Genomic DNA, 18,456 nt, shown 5'->3' with positions numbered 1-18,456 from the left:
GAACTCAACTCCGTCGGCTTTGTGAAGCTCTCCATGTGGCTTTTTGAGTTACCTCCCGTTATCCCGGTGGGCTAACCAACTAGTAGTTAACATGAACCCCTCCCCAGGTCTCGTGCAACTCCCGTGATATTTGCGGCACCTTTCTTCTCGCTGTCCTATCGTCTACTTGCAGGGCGAAGTCCCATTATTTACTCCTATCTTGCTGAGAAATCTTACGTTTTAGTATTACATCCAAAGAACCATGTCGGGCTTCCCAAGCTTACAACCCGCATTCACGCTCCAGGTAGGCTCCTGTATACCTGATGCCCCTCTATGCCGAAGGACATCAAAAGCTAAACCGATGGCGGGCCCGGAATAGGTGAAAATTGAGCCAGCGGCATCTGTTGGTATGGCAATGTCCCAGTAGCTATCATTTCACGATAATTGAGACGCCACACTACAGGAAGTGCATCGCAGCAATGCGGCCTCCTCATCACGGTGCGCCTTGCAAGCAAACCTCTGACCTGATAACCTCGAATGCCTAACATTTCCTATCAGCCCATGGTCGGTGGTACAGTGAGGAGTGAGCCGGGCTTCTCCCCGGCATTCAATGGGGAGTTCACCGGCACTGGCAACGATTACATCCACGTCGATCCCGATGGGAAGCGTTTTAGACTCAATGCACATGGCCTTATTCGGTAGGCGTTTTCGATGAGCCTCCCGGACGTTGGAGACTGACCAAACGCTTATGTTAACAGAACGGATGACGGCGCGGTATGAGATCACCAACCCTTTCGGCCCGGCCATGCCATTATACTCATACAGTGTCTGCTCTCTATATCAATAGTTGGTATATCTCCTTTATACAGGCATTGTAAACGTTACTCCGGAACTCAACGCCATTATGAGTGGTCAATCGGAATCAGCAGTCACACCTTTTGGTGATGCATGTATGTTATCTACCGCCCCGTTTGCCTGATGCTACCCTTCTTGATTTACTAACATAAAATTTTGTAGTTACTCACCTTACATTCAAGGCACGTATATCCGCCCAGTCTGTTGGACTACATATAACCATTTTGGCCAGACGCTAATTTCTCCCTTATTACGGAATAGACTGGAGATGAGCGGTACACCTTCCTCGAGTCGGGGGTGTTCGTTGCAGCCGGACATTTCATCTATGAGAAAGGTCAGCTGCCAATTGTAGAATACAAAGTTAGTAAGGTCTGCAAGGGATGAGGGTTATCAGTTTAAGCGGGTGTTGGTTTGTGAGAAAGGCACAGAAGCGAACATCGTGTCTAAGGGGTTAATGAAAATATTCTTTCATATTATTGCCAAGTCGTAGGTTATCAGTGGTCCGGAAGTATTCAGACCAAACGGCAACCTTACAATAGCTGAACTCCTCTCCCGAATTGTCTATTCGAAGAAGAAAAAAGAAAAAAGAAAAATAGCGCTGCTTCGCTTAACCGAGTAATGGGTCCCTCTCACCCTCATATCCACTCATACTCTCACCATTCTCAGCTTCAAAGAATGCACGCTGTCCCCTGGCCCCGTTTATGTATGCTCCAAATCCCATACTACTCCCCCACCCTTCACTTAGCAAATCGAATACCGATACCAGAAAGGCTCCCTAATATCCCCCCGTCTTGGTCTTCTAAACCTCTCTGCTTTCCTTTTAGTTTATTTATGACCCGTGTAACCACCGTCCACATGAGTAGGCCAACTATAGAAGTCCCCAGTATAGATGTGATAGCCGTTAGTACTGTAATCGTGCTCACAGCACACCCGAGCGGTCTGGAACGGAGTTCCCATCGTTCTTTTGGGCCAAGAGGACAGATCGAATTGTTCAGGACGGGCGAAAATATGGGAATCGTGGATGGATTTGGGACACAGGCTGAGGACTGGAGTTTGAAGAATGCACCTTTTTAGATGGGGCTCATGCTTCATGCCCATAGCCAGGCATTGATAAAGAAAATACAGATATTGTGGAGAAGGAGAGATTTCAACGTACGAATGGACACCAACTACAGGAGCTTGATGCTTTCAGACAGCTCCAGCAGTCCTGGAAACCCCAGCAGAAACGGAGGAGGTCATCGTCGCTGGATCCGCTCAACGGCGTGATGAGAGTATTAAGATTGTCCATGCCGATGAAAAGAAATGTAGATGGCCAAGTGTATATGGAATGCGATTGTAAATGCATAAATTCTCACATCGCGACAGGGAATAAGTATTTCGAATCCCACGACAAGAGTAACGATCCGTACGGCACGTCCAGGTAAGGGATATCAGACTTCGGCTCTTGGGGCTAGGCTAGGCGTCCATTTTTGTGTAACCACAAGGTTCTCGACCGCGCCAAGATATTCCTCCAATGCAGAAATACGTAAATCAAAAATGTGCTGGAAGTCACTGATAAATATGTGGGCAATCATCGAAAGTCTGGCGTATGGCCGACCGATACTTTGATAGACTGCGGCATCGGCTAAGGCCGTATCAACAAAAGACGGCGAGTTTGGACAAATAAATATCTCATCATAAGCACCAGAAGCGCCTGTGCCTTACCAGTAAACCCATCCATATTAAGGTAAAAGGGAAAAAAAAAGGAAAAAGGAAAAAACAATACAGATAGTAATGAGACAGAAGGGAGTCAATCTCGAATAGAGAACCCCTGAAATCAATTCAGGCCCTAGAGAAGAAAACCAACTTTAATTACTCCCGTACATAAACGCACGAATCCTCTAGTGAACATTCATTCCACATGATAATCATTGCGGTATTTCGCTCAGAAGAAAAATTAAACCACACGTTTAACCTGAACAGCATAGTCTGTTAGTCTTGCTGCATAAAGGGGACTGGACAGCTGGTCCAAAGCCATCATACCTCGAAGAACCTCTTCAACCACCAGACCTGGAAAATGCCGTTTGAAATGAGCACGCCCAATTGGAAAAGACTCCACCATTTTACTCTAGCATTCGTACTTTCGGCGGTATTTCTGTGGGTGCGTTCGCGGACGATGATATACTGCTGCTCATCCTTCACGTGGGCGAGCTCTTGAGACAATTTTTTCACTAGTAAGGATTTCAGCGAATGCTCCTCGAATAAGGTAATATTCACATGTAGGTGGCGGTAAACAGACCTTCAGTCTCCAAGGGATCGGTTGGAAGTTCGGACTCAGGGACGTAGACAATTCCATGCACGTTGAAGGAAACCTCTTTGCTGTTTGAGGACCATGCTTCATTTCCGAAGCAGTACACATATTTACCATCTCGGGTTGCGGTAAAGGAGTGCTCGTCGGAGGATACCGATGATTTGCTGTACTGATGGTGGCCGGCTGGGTCCTCGATCTACGCAAGTCATAGCCGTCAGTTGGGGCACAATGGGAATGAAGACGATATCGGGGGGTCTCAAATCAGAAGCATACCCAGAAGTTGATGTCGAGATTATCGCTTCCGCCGAATTCTCTATCTCCAGTCTGGAATGTGACTGTCATTTGGTCTCCAGAACGTAATTGCTCGAAGAAGCATTCCCTTGAATGTGCGCGGAGAAGAATGTTATGTGCTGAGACTACCCCTATCCACCCCAGGATGACCACCAAATACGTCGAAGGAGAGAAGCGCATGATGAATTTGTTCTCAGTATGTTCAATTCAGTGTGTGGCAGAACTGAGAAGCAATGAGCGAGAAATGAATGGTGTGCTGGCCTGGATATCTATGTAATATTTCACTTCAGATGTCTTGACACCAAGTGTCCAACTCAGTTTCTAGCAACAAAGTGCGCACGGACCAGGTACCCCCAGTGAGCGTCGCGAACTTTCATACTCCGGATGGAGTACTCCGTACACATAGAATAAACTCTTCCTGGGCATCCATATTCCCCCACTAGCTTTCGTACCACACGCTTTAAATTGATTGACGGCATAATACTCTAGCTTATGCTTTAATTGTCCCTCATATGCATAGAGGCAATACAGATTGTAGATACTTAAGCTATCCTCTAAAGAATGAGAACAGCAACTGAGTGCTTACTCTGTATTCCTACATGCCTTTCACTTTGCATAAGCAAGGACATCACTAAACAAATGTGACGATGTCTCATATATTGGAAGTTGTTTATAGAATTCCACTGGTCAAGAACCAACTGGTATGTACTGTATTAGAGTACATAACAAATGGATCAATACAGTATGAAAGACATGATTTTTCACACTTGCCCTTTCTTCAATGTTCAATAGCCTCTGGCCAAGTTCTCAGACCAATTCCTCATTCTCCCAAACAGCGGAACATAGAATCCTGCATCACTCAATTCCTTTCATCGGAAGTTCGGAACTTTAGGCTTTTAATAAACAAGATGCCTCTTTCTGGGCATCCTTTGCCAGATATTAAGGTCTCATTTGCTGATGTTTTCAAAAGTTCAAAGACTTTGCGTGAGGAAGCTGCAGCGGCAGCTTTGAAGGTAATCATCATACAAACATACTGTTTGTCAAATGAAACCTCCTAACCATTCCTAAGCGATCTCTATTAGAAGCTAGCAACAAGAAAGCCGAGGAAGCCGGGCCGCCCCCGCCGCCTCCGAAGGAGCCCATCCTAGCAATAGAACAAAAGACGGAGGCGAAGCCTGTAGCTCCCGAGTCGGGGCCGGGACTAGCTGCTAAAGCCTGTCTAGCGGAGGCAGCCGCTTCAACAAACTCCATTTTGGAATGGACGCCAGAGCAAGATCTACAGCTCTTGAAAATGAAAGCTGAATACACCCCTTGGAGAGCTATATCAGCATCCATTGGGAAACCTGTGTTTGCATTGAAGGACCGCTGGGGAGTGATTCAACCAAAGACAAGTGCATCGAGGGACAAGCAGAAGGCCCAAAAGGAAGCGAAGCCGACCAAGCTGGAAAACGAGAAGACCCATGAACGCAGGGTCTCGTTCTCCGAGCCGATAGTTACACCGGATAACGTGAGTTCCCTTACTGCTTATCACAACGTCTTCCGTGTTTACGCTTCATGTTAGCATGCTTACACTCTCCTATTCCCGTAATTAACTGTAAGAATAGGACGGTGCGCGGGACGCTGACTCCTCTAAAAAGGTTCTTTACCTTGACGAAGCCTTCACGCTGGAAGATGTCATCCTCCTCAATCAAATCGCCGCAAGGTATGATGAGGATAAGTGGATCAGGATCAGCTCGCGTTTCTTTGATAAAACTGGCAAACGGGTCCATCCACGGATTCTCAAGAAGCACGTTTGCGTGGATTGAGCCGCCGAATACTCAAAGCTAAGGAAATATCCACCTTTCCGTTTCACCTATGAAATCCTAGACCTAGGCATGGGTTCTAATGCTTTGAAATTATCCATCATAGACAAGGCCTTTCTGAGTCTGCGATTAGCTTCATGATATAAGAATGCCAAATGACAGGTCCTTGTTCAAAGCCAGGCGCCTTCTCTGTAGGATGGTAGCGTCGTTCATGTAGATTTATGGTTAGGAGGCGCCAGGAAACATTTGCAACCCATATTTCGGGTACTAAGGAGAAAGTCTATCACTGGTTCAACTTGCTCAGAGTGAATGGGTAAGTGACACGGCTCCATTTATTGCACTATGATCACTGTCTATGATATATTTAGATCTGACAGCCGGAACTGTTCATCCCTTTTCGTCACAACTGTTGACTGGTCAGGAGTCTCTGGGCTAGAACGCAGCAGCTTTGTGAAACAGCACTTGGCCCTGTAAAGTGGGCGTAACGTGTACGGTTCCCCTGAATTTTGGGTCCAACCTGCAAAGGATTGTGGCGCATTACTCTGATTCTGAGCCAATAGTGGTAGGTGTTAGCTGGTGACTTGGCCCTTTTCAGGATAGTGCAACGGGAGTGGTGATACTAGCTCAGTTTCTGAGACTGTATTAGGATTACGCCGAGGAAACGGCGCGCTCAAGCATGTTTCCCATGGGCGGGAGAGCTTGAGAGTTTGACATTTCCGCTGTCTTTTCCTCTCCCTCTCCTGGCTGACGACATTGAGGTGGATTCGCTCCCTTAAAATCCCATACCATTCCTGTCCTTCGTTTTCGCAATTCAGTCTTTATTCCATCTCTTCCTTCTCCCATCCCCTGTCTGTCGCTGATTTCTTTCATTCACTTCTTTCATTAAGACCGGTTTCCTCCCAGCTTCGTCTCGGTTCTTTTCCCTGCACCTTGTTATATCGTACATCCGTGGAATCCGTCATTCGCTGGGAAAGTTGATAATGCGTTTGTCGACTCTCCTTCCTCTCGCCCTGGCGGCCGTACCCGCTGTCTCTGCGGCCGGCAAGCTTGGCTTTGCTCTCGGTGTTAAGAATGCCGATGGTTCCTGCAAATCCCAGGCAGACTTTGAGAAGGATTTCGATGTTTTGAAGGCCCACTCAAATATCGTCCGGACATACGCCGCGGCCGATTGCAACAATGCTGAGGCCATTGTTCCTGCTGCTAAGAAGAAGGGATTTAATCTTGTGTTGGGTGTCTGGTGAGCCGAATCGATTGCTCATGTTTGGATGCCGCAAGGGCATGTTAGAAAAGAGTGTCTAACCAGCGCCCGGTTCTACTAGGCCTGATGTCCCAGAGTCCTTCGACGCAGACACCAAAGCTCTGCAGAAAGTAGTCCCAGGAAATGAAGATGTGATCACCGCTATAACCGTCGGCTCTGAGACTTTGTACCGTGGAAACTTCACCGGCCAAGAGCTTTTGCAGAAGATCAACAAGGTTCAGAAGATGTTCCCCAAGGTTAAGGTCGGCACTGCAGACAGCTGGAACAAGTATGCCGATGGTACTGCTGATCCGATCATCGCGGGTGGTGTCAAGTATCTGTAGGTGCATTCGCCGCCGAACGGAAAGATGGGACATAACTGACCAGGATTACACTTTGCACAGACTTGTCAACGCTTTCGCATTCTGGCAAGGACAGGACATTTCCAATGCCACCGACACATACATAGATGACATGATGCAGGCCATGGTTCACATCCAGAAAGTCGCTGGAGCGAATGCTAAGCAGATTCACATTGCTACTGGAGAGACCGGTTGGCCAAGTGGTAAAGACAACTCCAATGCATTATCTCGGCCTTCAGCCTGGCATATGATGTACTGATTCTTCTATAGACGGTGGAAGCGACTTCGGTGCTGCCAAAGCTGGAACTAAAAATGCTAAGACCTTCTTTGAGAAAGGCGTGTGTGCAATGCTTTCCTGGGGCGTCGACGTCTTCTACTTCGAGGCTTTCGATGAGCCATGGAAGCCAAAGAGCATTGGCGACAATGGCAAGGCTGCTGACGAGACCCACTGGGGCTTGTACACCGCTGATCGCCAGTCCAAGTACACGCCTGTGTGCAAACATATTCGATCTTGATATAACCACCACCTGAGGCTGCTGTGCTGGTCTCCGAGAAAATGGAACCCGGAAAGCAACCGTGCGATGGGTCTAACAGTTTGGGAACGACCCGATGCCTAAGGGCTTTCGCATGGTTGAGGCCGCTCTTTAAATTTTTGTTTTTCGCGATCATCTAAGGTGGGCGATGGAAATATGGCTATTGCAGGCAAAGTTGGCGCATTGTAGCTACTCTCTTTAGACTAATTGAAAATGCGATTGTTTTATCAATGTGTCCCCCCTGATTCATGTCTCATGCGTGCGTGCTGCACCGTATGGCCGAATTACCTACCACACAAACTGTGGAATTAACTTATGCCTTTCGTCTCATACAGATGTCAAGAGCCTACTTGGTCTGTGATGCCCTTTCTTTTTTTTTTTTTTTCTTTCTCAGAAGCTGTCGTGTCAGGGATGCTATAAATAATTAAATTATCCGGGAATTCCATCTCCTCAAATTATATAAAAGCATCTAGGCCCCTTTTTGATGCGGAGCATTCCCCTTTTTCTGGTCTGTGCCCAGCACCCGAATACTGTGTGGTTGCGGGCGGCAATTTATTATGCGATGGGAAATTAGTGTGGAAACCAATAATTCCACTCTTGATGATTTCCCCCTGGCCGCCTAAAACTTATTTTGCTCCGGTCAAGTTTGCGTCCCAAACCCAGCAGGCCGAAAGCAACAAGAGCTTAATCCAGTGCCTTTGGTGATGCGCACCATGGTTCATTCTCTGGATTACCCAAGCTCTCTCTGACCCCGGTTTGTTTACCACCACATCTCCGTACTTTTTTGTTGTTTCCCGACAATCCTCGTGGCACCAATTCTGAGGCGTGGTCCACCGTTTTGGTCGCGTCAGGTGCCCAACGAAGACTCCTCGCCAATCCACGTCCTGGATCGCCGTTGAAGACGGAAACCCCCCTCTAACGTGAAACCCGTTGGACTGCTGAGTTGGTGATTTGGGTGTGATTTCCATGATTCAAGATTACGCCGAATACCAAGGGCAGCAAGCTGGTGCTTGCCACTGCAGAATCGAAAGGTAGGGGTCGGACATCGTCAACGCATTCTCCGAGGATAATTGCGTCGAAAGAAGCTACGAGAGTTTTCATACTTCTCTTCCCCACGTCCTATTCCTCTCTACACGTGTGTATGGATTGCAGGCTTACCGATAACCTGCCGCTAGATCCCGCCAATCGGGCGTCCCAATTGCCTCCCCGCGGCTCGAAGCAGCATAACACCAACGAGCTGAACGTGCCTGTGCCGGCCGTGAAGAGGTCCGTAACACCAGGAGCCTCGAGCCTCGCGGCTGCTCCTCCTGGCCCCGACGTCTCCCGGTCTACGTCTCCACTACAACTTTCGCTCCCTGCTCTTCCGAAGTACCATCCTGCAGCGGGATCGCAGCTGTCCTCTCCAGACAATAGAAGAGCGGAAAGTAGACTCAGCAGCACTTATTATACAGCAGCCTGGGGCTCTCCATATGCAACACCGAGTCCTAGACGGCTGTCTTCCTCAATAAGAAGCCGTCGGGGTATTACAGATTTTGATTTGGAGGCTTCCCCCAATCACTCCATGCACGCTGGACAGCCAGAACCGTCGTCAAGGAGGAATAATAATTCGCGTGATATCAGCGTACCCCCATCGGAAGCCTCTCAAACCTTTTACGGCTCGCTTGGTAGACGGTTGGAGAGGGATCGTCTGGTGCGGCAAGGGGGAAAGTCGATAAAAGACTTCACTCAGGATTGGATTAACCAGTATCTTTCAGGGCAGTTACGCTCTGAGCGGACAAATTGGTTAAGCGACGATTCCGGTGACGACGTAGCATCGTTCCTTACAGCCAAAAATCACTTTAGCGAATCCGAAGGTTGGCTTGGTCTTGACGACGATCCATTGGAAGACGACCCTCTGAAAACGCCGACAGCGTCGACTTTCTTCAACCGAAAACTTAAAGAGCCCGCGGCAAGGCTTGATCTTCCGAGATTGAGAGCTAAGCATCTCAAAACGAACAGTTCAGACACATTGAGACAGTCTGACTTTTGGGATTTCGGATACGACCAGGACGCCACCCCTGCCGTGATGCCGAACACCGAGTCCTTAGAGGCTACAGAGCCTGAACTCGAGATAGCTCGCAAGTCAAGCATACCTGTCTCACCGGTTGAGAAACCGCTCCCGCCTCCTCCGACAGTGGATGAAGAGTCCAAAACTGAACCCATACCTCCCACTATTACTAGAACTTCGACCCAGAGGGCAAAAAAGCGTGTTCTCTGGAAGAATAAACCATGCGTGATTGCACTTCCCCTTAATGATTCCCGTGGTGCAATTGAAAGCTCAGGCCCACTCCTCACGCCTGCTGATGTTGAACGACGACTGAAGGAGTGGGAAGAGGCTGGGTATGATGTCCGTTCGGTTGGATATGATCTTTCACAAAGTCGTCCAGCATTCCCTGATGCTGCCGAATGTCATCAAGAGTGGCAACAAAGGAACTATGCCATTAGCTTCCCTGATCAGGCGGAATGGGACGCTTATGTCAACTTCTTGAAAGAGGAGAAGCTCAGGGCTCTCGGAGTATCTCTTGGAGGTGATGACCTCGCGTCCGCTCCAGTGAGCCAAGCTCCGTCGCAGTTCATTGGAAACACGGTCTCTCCACCCATTCCAACTTCGTCTGCGGCTAGTAACCACCTCAATATGTCGGGAAACCCACTCGCAGCAATTTTGGGTCAAACGACAAAGCCAAATGCCGGTCTCCTTTCTATGACTTCTCCATCGTCTCCTTTTGGCTTCTCTGCCAGCTCTCCATTTTCAAACCCCCCTGTATCGTTTTCAAGCGAGCCTGGGTATTCTTTTATGCCGTTTCAGACGCCAGCAACGACAACCCAAGGCACTCTCACGCCTCAAAATCTTTATGGTATTCGAACCGGCATTCTGTCGCCTGTTGGCGCTACAAACATACCAAACCTGGGTTCATTGCTGCAGCCAGTATCCCCGCTTACAGCTGATGAGTCAAAACAATACCCAGCAGGTTTTAATGCTCACCCTTCATTAAATCATACGTTCATCGGTCAGTCACAAACGCCACAACTTGGAGATGCCAGTAACATTATTTCTCCTCCTTTGGACAATCCTGGCCTCGAAGTTGAGGCAGATTCGGACACAATACAATCTTCTTCTGGCCCTGAAATTGCTCACCCAACTCCACGAGGGCACAACCATAACCTAAGCGAAACGCTTCAAAGAGGTGTCGAGCGCGGTGATTTCCGGCTTGGGAACTCGGTCACAAAAGAACTTGAAGACGATCAGGGAACTCAATCTCGCAATGATCTGATGAAATCGCGGTGGGACATGCCCGATGAATCTGCTCAACACCCCTTTGCTCAGGCAGCCCAGACTAGTCAGCAGCATCATTTGCTACAGCAACAATTATTTGGCGAGCAGCCTCATGGAGAAGGCCAGCTTGATGGGTCTGAGATTGATACGAATCCAAGCTTGTTAGGCACTCCTACCCATGAAAACATGCAACATCACGGATTTAACCCATTTAGCCATCAAGAAAGCAGTGCAAATACTTTCATCCCACGTCATCAATCGAAGCCCTCCCTCTCCAATCTCAATATTACTGCTAAAGCTTTCGAACCGACAGCAACTTTCTCTCCAACTAATTATTCATTCATGACTAACACCTTCCCGCCTGGAGTCAGTAACGCTGGCACTATTTTCAGCCCTGGCCTTTCACAGCACAGTGCGAATTCGCATTCAAGTAGCTTCAATGTGAACGCGCCGGCCTTCGAGGCACATTCAAACCGAAACTCGCTTTCCAATTTCAAGCTCTCTTCCGCCTCTTTCAATGTTGAGGCTCCTGTTTTCAACCCTGGTCAATGTGCACGCGTCGACGTCCCTCAAAATACGTCCGCTGAAGGTAAAAGCAAAATATATGGTGGTTTCAATCCATCCGTCATTGTGCCACCAGCCAAAAGGTCGAAGGCGATCCCAATTGTACGACCAGAAGAACAAAACAAAGAAATGCGGGATAATGATATGATCGAAGATGAAAGCGGAGATCATGATGTGCAAGGCCGTGAGAAACGCAAGCGCAGATCAAAGGATGACGGTGGTGACGAGACATCATTGCCCATCCTCGCAGATATTGCAGTAGATTCCAAACCGATTCTTCCGGTTGTCGGAAGCCCCGCCAACGTTGACGTCTCTGAAAAGAGGGATGATGCTGAGAACGAAACCGATAAAAGATCGAATGTCGTGGCAGCTGAGGATGAATTTGAAGCGGAAACAGACAGATCCATAAGCACGCCTATAAGTGAATCTGCCACTTGGAAACCGTTTGAATTCAAGAACGAAGAAGATGCAGCTGCTTTCCATGCAGCCCTTCCTATTACTTCCGTTCCATTTAGTTCCAAGAAAAGCGAGACACCCTCGGAAGCTTCTCCAACGCCAGATAAGAAAGGTACGATGCGGCCTATCTCTAATTCGAATAAGGAGCTTCCTCTTCTTCCTCAAGAAATCATTGAAGATAGCCAACAAAAGGTATCTGATTTGAAACCAACGCCAGAATCATTGGAATTCAAACCCTCTGCTCCGTTCTCAGTGCCGGGTCCAGTTGAACTTCCGGCGGAAAAACCTGAAAAACTGGTTGGCTTAGAAGGCTCCAAGTACGCTGTGCGTAGTCCGGCAGTGTCCGAGGCTGAACAAGCCTCTCCCACGACAGATCTCTCTCAGGGCCAATCTAGTGCGGAAGCCGAGCGGTTAGACGATAATCTCGAACACGATTCGCCCAACGAGCAAGAAATCGATGCGGTTATGCGTCAATTGAACGAGGATGACCAAGATCTTGGTGTCGAGAGAATGGAGCCATCGCTCCCTGAGCATATTGCTATCAAGGACAAGAATGTGCCGGAAAATCAATATGGTACTCCTGAACTTGCTGCATCAATATTAAGTCGCAGCAATGCCCCTAGCCCAAGCCCTCGCAATATGTCTTTGACGCGAGGAAGTTTGCCCAAGCTAAACACAGGCATTATCACGCCCTCGCATGCTCTCTTTACCCCTCAACGAAGTTCCAACCTTGGCTCTCAATCTCCAATCCGCCACTTGAATAATCCCGATATCGATCATATTAGTGATTGGGATGATGCTATTTCGTCTGGCCAAGAAGAAGAGCTGCAATATAGAGCACGTTTCTTCGACACTCATGTTGATGAGGTTATTGGTAGTGTATTGGACGATCGTCTTCTTCCTCTAGAAAGGACCTTGGATACGATTGAAAACTCGATCGCTTTGCTTGCGTCACAAACGGCGACGCGAAGAAGCACGTCCGCTGATGTTGAACATAGCGATGCAGATGACGAAGATGAAGATGAAGAAGCCGCTAGACACAGGTCACGATCGCCCCTTAATAGGCAGAATCGACTTATTGAGAAGATTAGGCAAGTCGTTTCGGAAAGTGTGACTACCAACCAGACTCCAAAAGAACCTGCGCCGCTGGTTGATCTATCCGAGGTTCATAGCTCCCTTGCGGAATTGAAGACTCTAACAACGCAATTTGCTCCGAAGGAAATTCCTTCCGTCGATCTTTCCGAGGTTCATGCATCGCTTTCGGTCTTGAAAACTTTGGTCACCACTAAACCGGAACAGGACGAAGCGAGCAATTTAAAAACCGAAATCATTGATTCCATTGTCAATCATCCTAAGCTTGCTGAAATGATGCGTAGTTCAAATGAGGAAAAGGATGCGGAGAAACTTCAGATGCAGCTTGAGGGTCTGCAAAGTATGTTGCGCCTCGCAGACGATCGAGCGGAAGAAGAGTACAAGAACCGAAGGAGGATCCAAGACTCCTTGGCGGAATTGCAGAGACTCCTGAAGGCCGCTGAGGATGATGCTGTGCGACACAGGGATGCTGCTGCCGCTTCCGAAGAGGCGCTACGAACCTTCAAGGAACAGAAGTTGCCCGAGATGGAACGGCTAGAGAAACAGTCAGCTCTGCTCAACGAAAATCAAGAAAGCCTACAGCTCACACTTTCTGAACTCTCGCAGAAGAACATCACACTCCAAGGAACACTTGATGAGTATAGAGAAACCGGTGATCATTTACGCTCTCAGCTTGATGAAGTGGAAGGAGAGAATAAGGAACTTCGTCGGACAATTAGTGTTTTGAAAACCCAGATGGAGGATAGTCTCCGTGCTCGCCAAAATCTTCGAGGAAAATTTGAGAAACTTCAAGAAGACATGGTTACTACTGCCCGGGATATATCTCAAGAGCAATCATCGTGGAGAACAAAGGAGGAACAACAAGATATCAGGTATAATGTACTGAAAGCACAGTATGATGACGAAGTGAAGCGCCGGAAGAAACTGGAGCTCCATATCGATGATTTGGAGCAGAAGGAAAAAGAAGCCACGAAATTGAGATTCATCCTTGGGCAGTCTCAGGAAGAAAATGCGAAGTTGGAGGAGCTGTTGATAATGGTGCGACAAGAAAGCCATGACTATCAGAATAAGGCAGCCAAATACGAACGCGAATTCAATGAGGCTCGTGAAATAAGTCGTATTGAAATCCAGAGAGTAAGGACATCAATGGAAGCTGACCTTGAGAACGCGAATCATCAGGTCAATTTTGTTCGTGCGGAGCTCGAGAGTCAGATCAATAATCTTGAAAATCAATTGGAGACCGCGAACATGGATGCGGATACGTCTAAAGCGAGATTCGAACTTCTATTAGAAGAAGCGAGAGATGCAAAAATGGCGGCCCTCCACGAAGCTGCTGAATCGAAGGAAATAGCGCTTCAGGAGCAGCGCCTTGCACATGAGCGAACACTGAATGACCTTCGAGAGCGACATGCCCGTGTTTTACACAATGGATCTGAAGACCGGCAGCGCGAGGAGTCTCATTATATGGAGTTGATTGCACTTCGGGATGAGCGGATCGATCACCTCCATGATAAGGTCGCTCACTTGGAAGAAAAGCTCGAAATCGCCAAGACAGCAGCGCGCACCGCTGCTCAAGCCGCACAGAACGCCAAGGCAGCACAAGTCATGTCACCCACTCAAGTCACTTCGCCGTCGTTGACATTCACAAAGGGTACTAATGTTCCCGAAAAGATATCCCCTCAGGCACTTCGTGAATCAATCCTGGTGCTGCAGGATCAGTTGCAACAGCGAGAAGGGTGCATCGAAGAGCTTGAGCATGAGCTTTCGCTTATTGATAAAGATGCACCGGTGAAAGTAAAGGAAAAAGAAACAGAAATTGCTTGGCTCCGTGAACTGCTCCATGTTCGTTTGGATGACTTGCAAGATATCATCAATGTGCTGTCACAACCATCGTTTAATCAGAGTGCCGTACGCGATGCTGTTATCCGCTTGAAGGCGAATCTACAAATGCAGCAGCAGGAGAAAGAGAGGTCAATGGCGGGTGGTAGCCCCCAAACATTCCCTTCGCTCTCTGCAATCTCGACTTTCGCCGCGTCACCACGTGCTCTGCCGCTTGCGGCTGCGGCTGCGTGGGGAAATTGGCGAAAGGGAAGGGAGAATTCTTTGGGGCCCAATATGGCCGATAACGGGTCCAACAGCAATGACAATACACCATCCAAAGCATCAAGTTCACAAAGCTTCTTGACCGGACTGTTAACGCCGCCTCACTCGAACATGCGCCCCCCGGCGAATCGTTCCGCTCCTCCGCCACGTTCTTATTCTGACAGCCGCCCACTAAGATCCTCTGGCGCGACCCGTCGCAGGCCGTCAACTCTCCAACCGGAGGCAACACCCCAGCCAACGGAGGCTCCACGGACTCCACCTCTTTTGCGAAAGTCAAGCTATGACCATGATGCGGAAGCGACGAATTACGATGAGGCGTACGCTGATGATAACGAGAGTATCATCAGTGGTATTCTCACACGGGGCTCGACCGCGCCAGCTAATGATGGCCCGTTTGGTCCGGCCATATAATGGCGATGAAGTGAAGTCGTTTCGCTTATATTAACTTTTTTTCTGGGATTTGCCCGGAAAACTGGTTTACCCTTTCTCCCATGTCGTTATTAATTTTTCCCCCTCCTCCCCATAACTATTTCCCTATTTTCTCGGTCTTTCTCATATCATCGATGCATAGTGATAACGATTTTCACGCCATTTATTATCTATCACCGTTTAATAATAATCTCTTTAGAATTCCTGTATATTTATCTCTCACTTTCGTTCTCTCCATCTGACCTTCAGTCAATCGTTATCATCTATACAAGTCTTTCATTCCAAAAATTTTTTAATCTCGTTTGCTTTCCTTGATTTTTGACTTTTTTGGAACTTCCGGGATATCCTTTTCCCCCAGGCTGCATTGAGTGGATACAATTTTTTGTTACTTTTGATCGACATTTGAGACACCCGTTTATACCCCATTCTCGAATTCCTTTTTTTTTTTTTTTTTTTTTTTTTTTTTTCCAATTTGATTTTTTATATCAGAATGTTGCTAGTATTTTCTCCGCTTTGACCAGATTGATAGCCATACATATATACATATACCCTTGCAATTTTTAGTATATCTGAATTTGGTACTTTAGATTATGAATGATATACAATGAGCTCGGATAAACGATTCCTGTTTTGGCGGCCCAAACTTGTTTTTATACTATGGTTTACGCTAATTTGTACTCTACATAGTCAGGTGCTTAAAATTCCCCAAAATACCCGTCAGTCTGGAATTTTGAAGAATCTTGGCCCGCCTGGCTGTTGGAAGCCCCATTATATACATACACACATTATCAAGGGCTGGCGCGCTATATAAGGAACCGGTCCGCTTTGAATCTCACCCTTAAAGCTAGAACAATATATTTGCAGAGTCGTGCCGGGGATTATCAACGAGTATTTCCCTGATGCGATACTATCTAGATTTCGTTTATATGCTTTGGGAATAATGTATCGTAATATCCATACGTGCAGCTTTAGCAAAGTCACATAGGGCGAGTGCGATGCACATTGGCGCCATTCGCGGATCTCCCAATCCAGCCGATTTTTCTTACATTACCCAAATCGAAGGCCGTCAGATGCCATAGATGGATCGTACACAAAAAATATTCATACCACAGGCCAGCCCAGACTCATTCGTCGGCCCGTTTCCAAGGGTATCACATTTCAAATAATGTGGTAGGTAGCTGGAATAGATTGCCGCAACTTAGTTAACTTCAATCTTTCAAATAAGAATGCAATGTTCTCGCGCATAGAGGTCTCTCAAGATCTCCACCGACGACCTTGCGCTCGACTTTTTCGAGAGCGATGACGGGAACGTCACGATTGCATGTCTCAATGCCAAAAGACCCAAATCACCCCAAAATCCAACAACCCTCTGCGCAGAAAACTTCAACATCGCACCCAACACCGTCAGATGGGTATCCTGAATTTCCTCTGGAGGAACGTTAACAATGATTGAAAGTGCTTTCCAAAAGTGTGTGTTCGGTAGCGGGTTTTGGCGAGAAGTTTTGGAAAAGTCTCGGAGGGATATCGCTGCGAATCCGGCTCCTAGGCCGATCATGCGTTCCTCGTGGACCTGCCGGGAGACGAAAGGTCCGTCTGGTTCGTCTCGCCACCAACCTAGTGCTGTTTTACCTGTCTGGGTGGATTCGCTGCCGTAGAAGCCCCAGAGGACGGGGCATACGACGTGATACTTCGCGAGCAGGATGTCGATCATGGAGCAACCTTTGTAGACGAATGCGTCCATAGAAAAGACTTGGGCAGTGAGGACTCCAAGGGGACCGGCACATTTCGGCGTTACGCCAGCTTCGGCCACTAGTTGGGCTATTATTGCCTTAGCAAATATATTGAGAAGGTATATTAGTAGCGCGGGAACCTTGCTCTCTTCGTTCACAACGTGAGGTGGTGGGAAGGCGATAAATTGGCGAATGTCGATGGAGGGTTCTTGTAGGGCCGAAGCTTTCTTGAGGATGGTGACAATCTCGTTGGTCTAGACAACGGTTAGAGCCGATATATCATGTCAACTGAAGGGTAAAAGTGGACCTACTGGAGTTCTGTTGGCCGCTGTATCGTTGGTTAACAGCTGGCCGACACATTTTTTGATTGTTCGGCGCATGTCTCCCATATGCTGCTTAAGAACCGGGTTCTTCTTGGTCTCGTCGACCATGTACTTTCTGAACTGCTTAAGGTGTTTGTGTAATTCGAGGTATCGTTTATGCTCAGTCACCTCTTGCGGTGTGCGCCGGGTTTCACCAAGAAATTCTCGAATTTCTGGTCTCTTTTGCTCTGCGACCTTTTTCTCCTGCTCCTTCTGTACCTTCAGTCTCTCTTCCTCCTGTTTCTTCTTCTCTTGTTCCAGACGCTCACGTTCCTCACGTTCCTCACGGGCTTTCTTCTCCGCTTCTTCCTTAGCTTTCCGAATGCGTTCAGTTTCTTCGGCCTGTCGTCTCCTCTGCTCTTCCCTCGCTTTCCTCTCAGCCTCCCGTCGAGCGGCCTCTTCCCGTTCACGACGCTCCTTTTCAGCTTTCTCACGTTCAATTTTTTCTTTCCTCCTCCGCTCCTCCTCTTCTTTGCGTCTACGCTCTTCTTCGGCGGCTCGTAGATGCTGGTGTAATGTTTCCTCCGCCTCTCGTCGTAACTGGTCCCGTTTAGCGGCGGCGGCACTCAATGCTGCATTGTGGACTTCTTCCCTCTCGCGATCGATTTGGTCGAGGCGTTCGTAGAATGATCGCCGCTCGTACTGTTTAACCCTCTTGAGCTCCGAATTATGTAGACGCACTTGCTCGAGGTCTCTGATGAGGTCCTGCATCAGCTGCTTGGAAGGACTGTCCAGCAGCCCTTTGGTGCGAGCCATGCTGACCGGATATGAGATGAAAAGAGGAGCACCCGTGGTCGAATGAGTAGTTCAGATGTGTAGAGGTTTCGTGGCCACGGGGGAAAAAAAAAGAGTATAGGGTCAAAGAACGGATAACTGCGAGGGTGCTAGGAGATGCAAGGTACACAGTGACATCAATGGTTAAGGGACAAGAGACAGGAGCTATAGACACAAATGATTGTGAGAAGCAAACAGGCTGATTTAGATTGGGCGAGAAATTCTTTTTTCTTCTTTTAGCTACGGACGTCGAGCAATTTCCCTCTCCTTCACCATCTCGATGG

At 48.0% G+C, this 18,456-nt stretch overlaps 6 protein-coding genes across 6 annotated transcripts; 4 read left to right on the top strand and 2 right to left on the bottom strand.

Moving 5' to 3' along the window:
• Positions 1 to 98: 98 nt before the first annotated feature.
• Positions 99 to 2,214, top strand: CIMG_11869 (uncharacterized protein). The gene is made up of 8 exons (XM_001243085.2): positions 99 to 283; positions 359 to 386; positions 443 to 477; positions 538 to 677; positions 738 to 753; positions 827 to 929; positions 997 to 1,016; positions 1,096 to 2,214. The coding sequence occupies exons 1-8, from the start codon at positions 242 to 244 to the stop codon at positions 1,216 to 1,218; spliced, it is 507 nt and encodes a 168-aa protein (XP_001243086.2). The 5' UTR covers positions 99 to 241; the 3' UTR covers positions 1,219 to 2,214.
• A 355-nt stretch (positions 2,215 to 2,569) lies between these two features.
• CIMG_06981 (endosomal cargo receptor) lies at positions 2,570 to 3,689 on the bottom strand. Its single transcript, XM_001243084.2, has 4 exons — positions 3,398 to 3,689; positions 3,113 to 3,320; positions 2,857 to 3,044; positions 2,570 to 2,788 (listed from the first exon to the last, which is right to left on the bottom strand). Exons 1-4 carry the CDS (start codon positions 3,593 to 3,595, stop codon positions 2,771 to 2,773), a joined length of 612 nt encoding a protein of 203 aa, XP_001243085.1. The 5' UTR covers positions 3,596 to 3,689; the 3' UTR covers positions 2,570 to 2,770.
• A 634-nt stretch (positions 3,690 to 4,323) lies between these two features.
• Positions 4,324 to 5,220, top strand: CIMG_06980 (uncharacterized protein; the record flags this gene model as incomplete). The annotated part of the gene is made up of 3 exons (XM_001243083.2): positions 4,324 to 4,428; positions 4,485 to 4,922; positions 5,020 to 5,220. 3 exons carry the CDS (start codon positions 4,324 to 4,326, stop codon positions 5,218 to 5,220), a joined length of 744 nt encoding a protein of 247 aa, XP_001243084.2.
• A 752-nt stretch (positions 5,221 to 5,972) lies between these two features.
• Positions 5,973 to 7,586, top strand: CIMG_06979 (glycosyl hydrolase family 17). Its single transcript, XM_001243082.2, has 4 exons — positions 5,973 to 6,454; positions 6,537 to 6,794; positions 6,859 to 7,019; positions 7,087 to 7,586. Exons 1-4 carry the CDS (start codon positions 6,198 to 6,200, stop codon positions 7,329 to 7,331), a joined length of 921 nt encoding a protein of 306 aa, XP_001243083.1. The 5' UTR covers positions 5,973 to 6,197; the 3' UTR covers positions 7,332 to 7,586.
• Positions 7,587 to 8,315: 729 nt separating this feature from the next.
• Positions 8,316 to 15,704, top strand: CIMG_06978 (myosin class II heavy chain; the record flags this gene model as incomplete). Its single annotated transcript, XM_001243081.2, has 2 exons — positions 8,316 to 8,380; positions 8,502 to 15,704. 2 exons carry the CDS (start codon positions 8,316 to 8,318, stop codon positions 15,286 to 15,288), a joined length of 6,852 nt encoding a protein of 2,283 aa, XP_001243082.2. The 3' UTR covers positions 15,289 to 15,704.
• A 483-nt stretch (positions 15,705 to 16,187) lies between these two features.
• CIMG_06977 (RNA export mediator Gle1) lies at positions 16,188 to 18,154 on the bottom strand (the record flags this gene model as incomplete). The annotated part of the gene is made up of 2 exons (XM_001243080.2): positions 16,188 to 17,290; positions 17,348 to 18,154. The coding sequence occupies 2 exons, from the start codon at positions 18,152 to 18,154 to the stop codon at positions 16,523 to 16,525; spliced, it is 1,575 nt and encodes a 524-aa protein (XP_001243081.1). The 3' UTR covers positions 16,188 to 16,522.
• Positions 18,155 to 18,456: the final 302 nt, after the last annotated feature.

Source organism: Coccidioides immitis (genome assembly GCF_000149335.2).
Source record: "Coccidioides immitis RS genomic scaffold supercont3.2, whole genome shotgun sequence".
In the NCBI taxonomy this organism is placed as follows: Eukaryota; Fungi; Ascomycota; class Eurotiomycetes; order Onygenales; family Onygenaceae; genus Coccidioides; species Coccidioides immitis.
This window is presented reverse-complemented; position numbering and strand designations above follow the sequence as displayed.

Coding starts and splice junctions, on each gene's coding strand:
- CIMG_06979 (XM_001243082.2), top strand. CDS start 6,198: ATGCGTTTGTCGACTCTCCTTCCTCTCGCCCTGGCGGCCGTACCCGCT. Junction 6,455..6,536: donor AATCTTGTGTTGGGTGTCTG/GTGAGCCGAATC, acceptor CGGTTCTACTAG/GCCTGATGTCCCAGAGTCCT. Junction 7,020..7,086: donor AGAGACCGGTTGGCCAAGTG/GTAAAGACAACT, acceptor ATTCTTCTATAG/ACGGTGGAAGCGACTTCGGT.
- CIMG_06981 (XM_001243084.2), bottom strand. CDS start 3,595: ATGCGCTTCTCTCCTTCGACGTATTTGGTGGTCATCCTGGGGTGGATA. Junction 3,321..3,397: donor ATCTCGACATCAACTTCTGG/GTATGCTTCTGA, acceptor TGACTTGCGTAG/ATCGAGGACCCAGCCGGCCA. Junction 3,045..3,112: donor CGATCCCTTGGAGACTGAAG/GTCTGTTTACCG, acceptor AATCCTTACTAG/TGAAAAAATTGTCTCAAGAG.
- CIMG_11869 (XM_001243085.2), top strand. CDS start 242: ATGTCGGGCTTCCCAAGCTTACAACCCGCATTCACGCTCCAG. Junction 930..996: donor CACACCTTTTGGTGATGCAT/GTATGTTATCTA, acceptor AAAATTTTGTAG/TTACTCACCTTACATTCAAG. Junction 1,017..1,095: donor TTACTCACCTTACATTCAAG/GCACGTATATCC, acceptor ATTACGGAATAG/ACTGGAGATGAGCGGTACAC.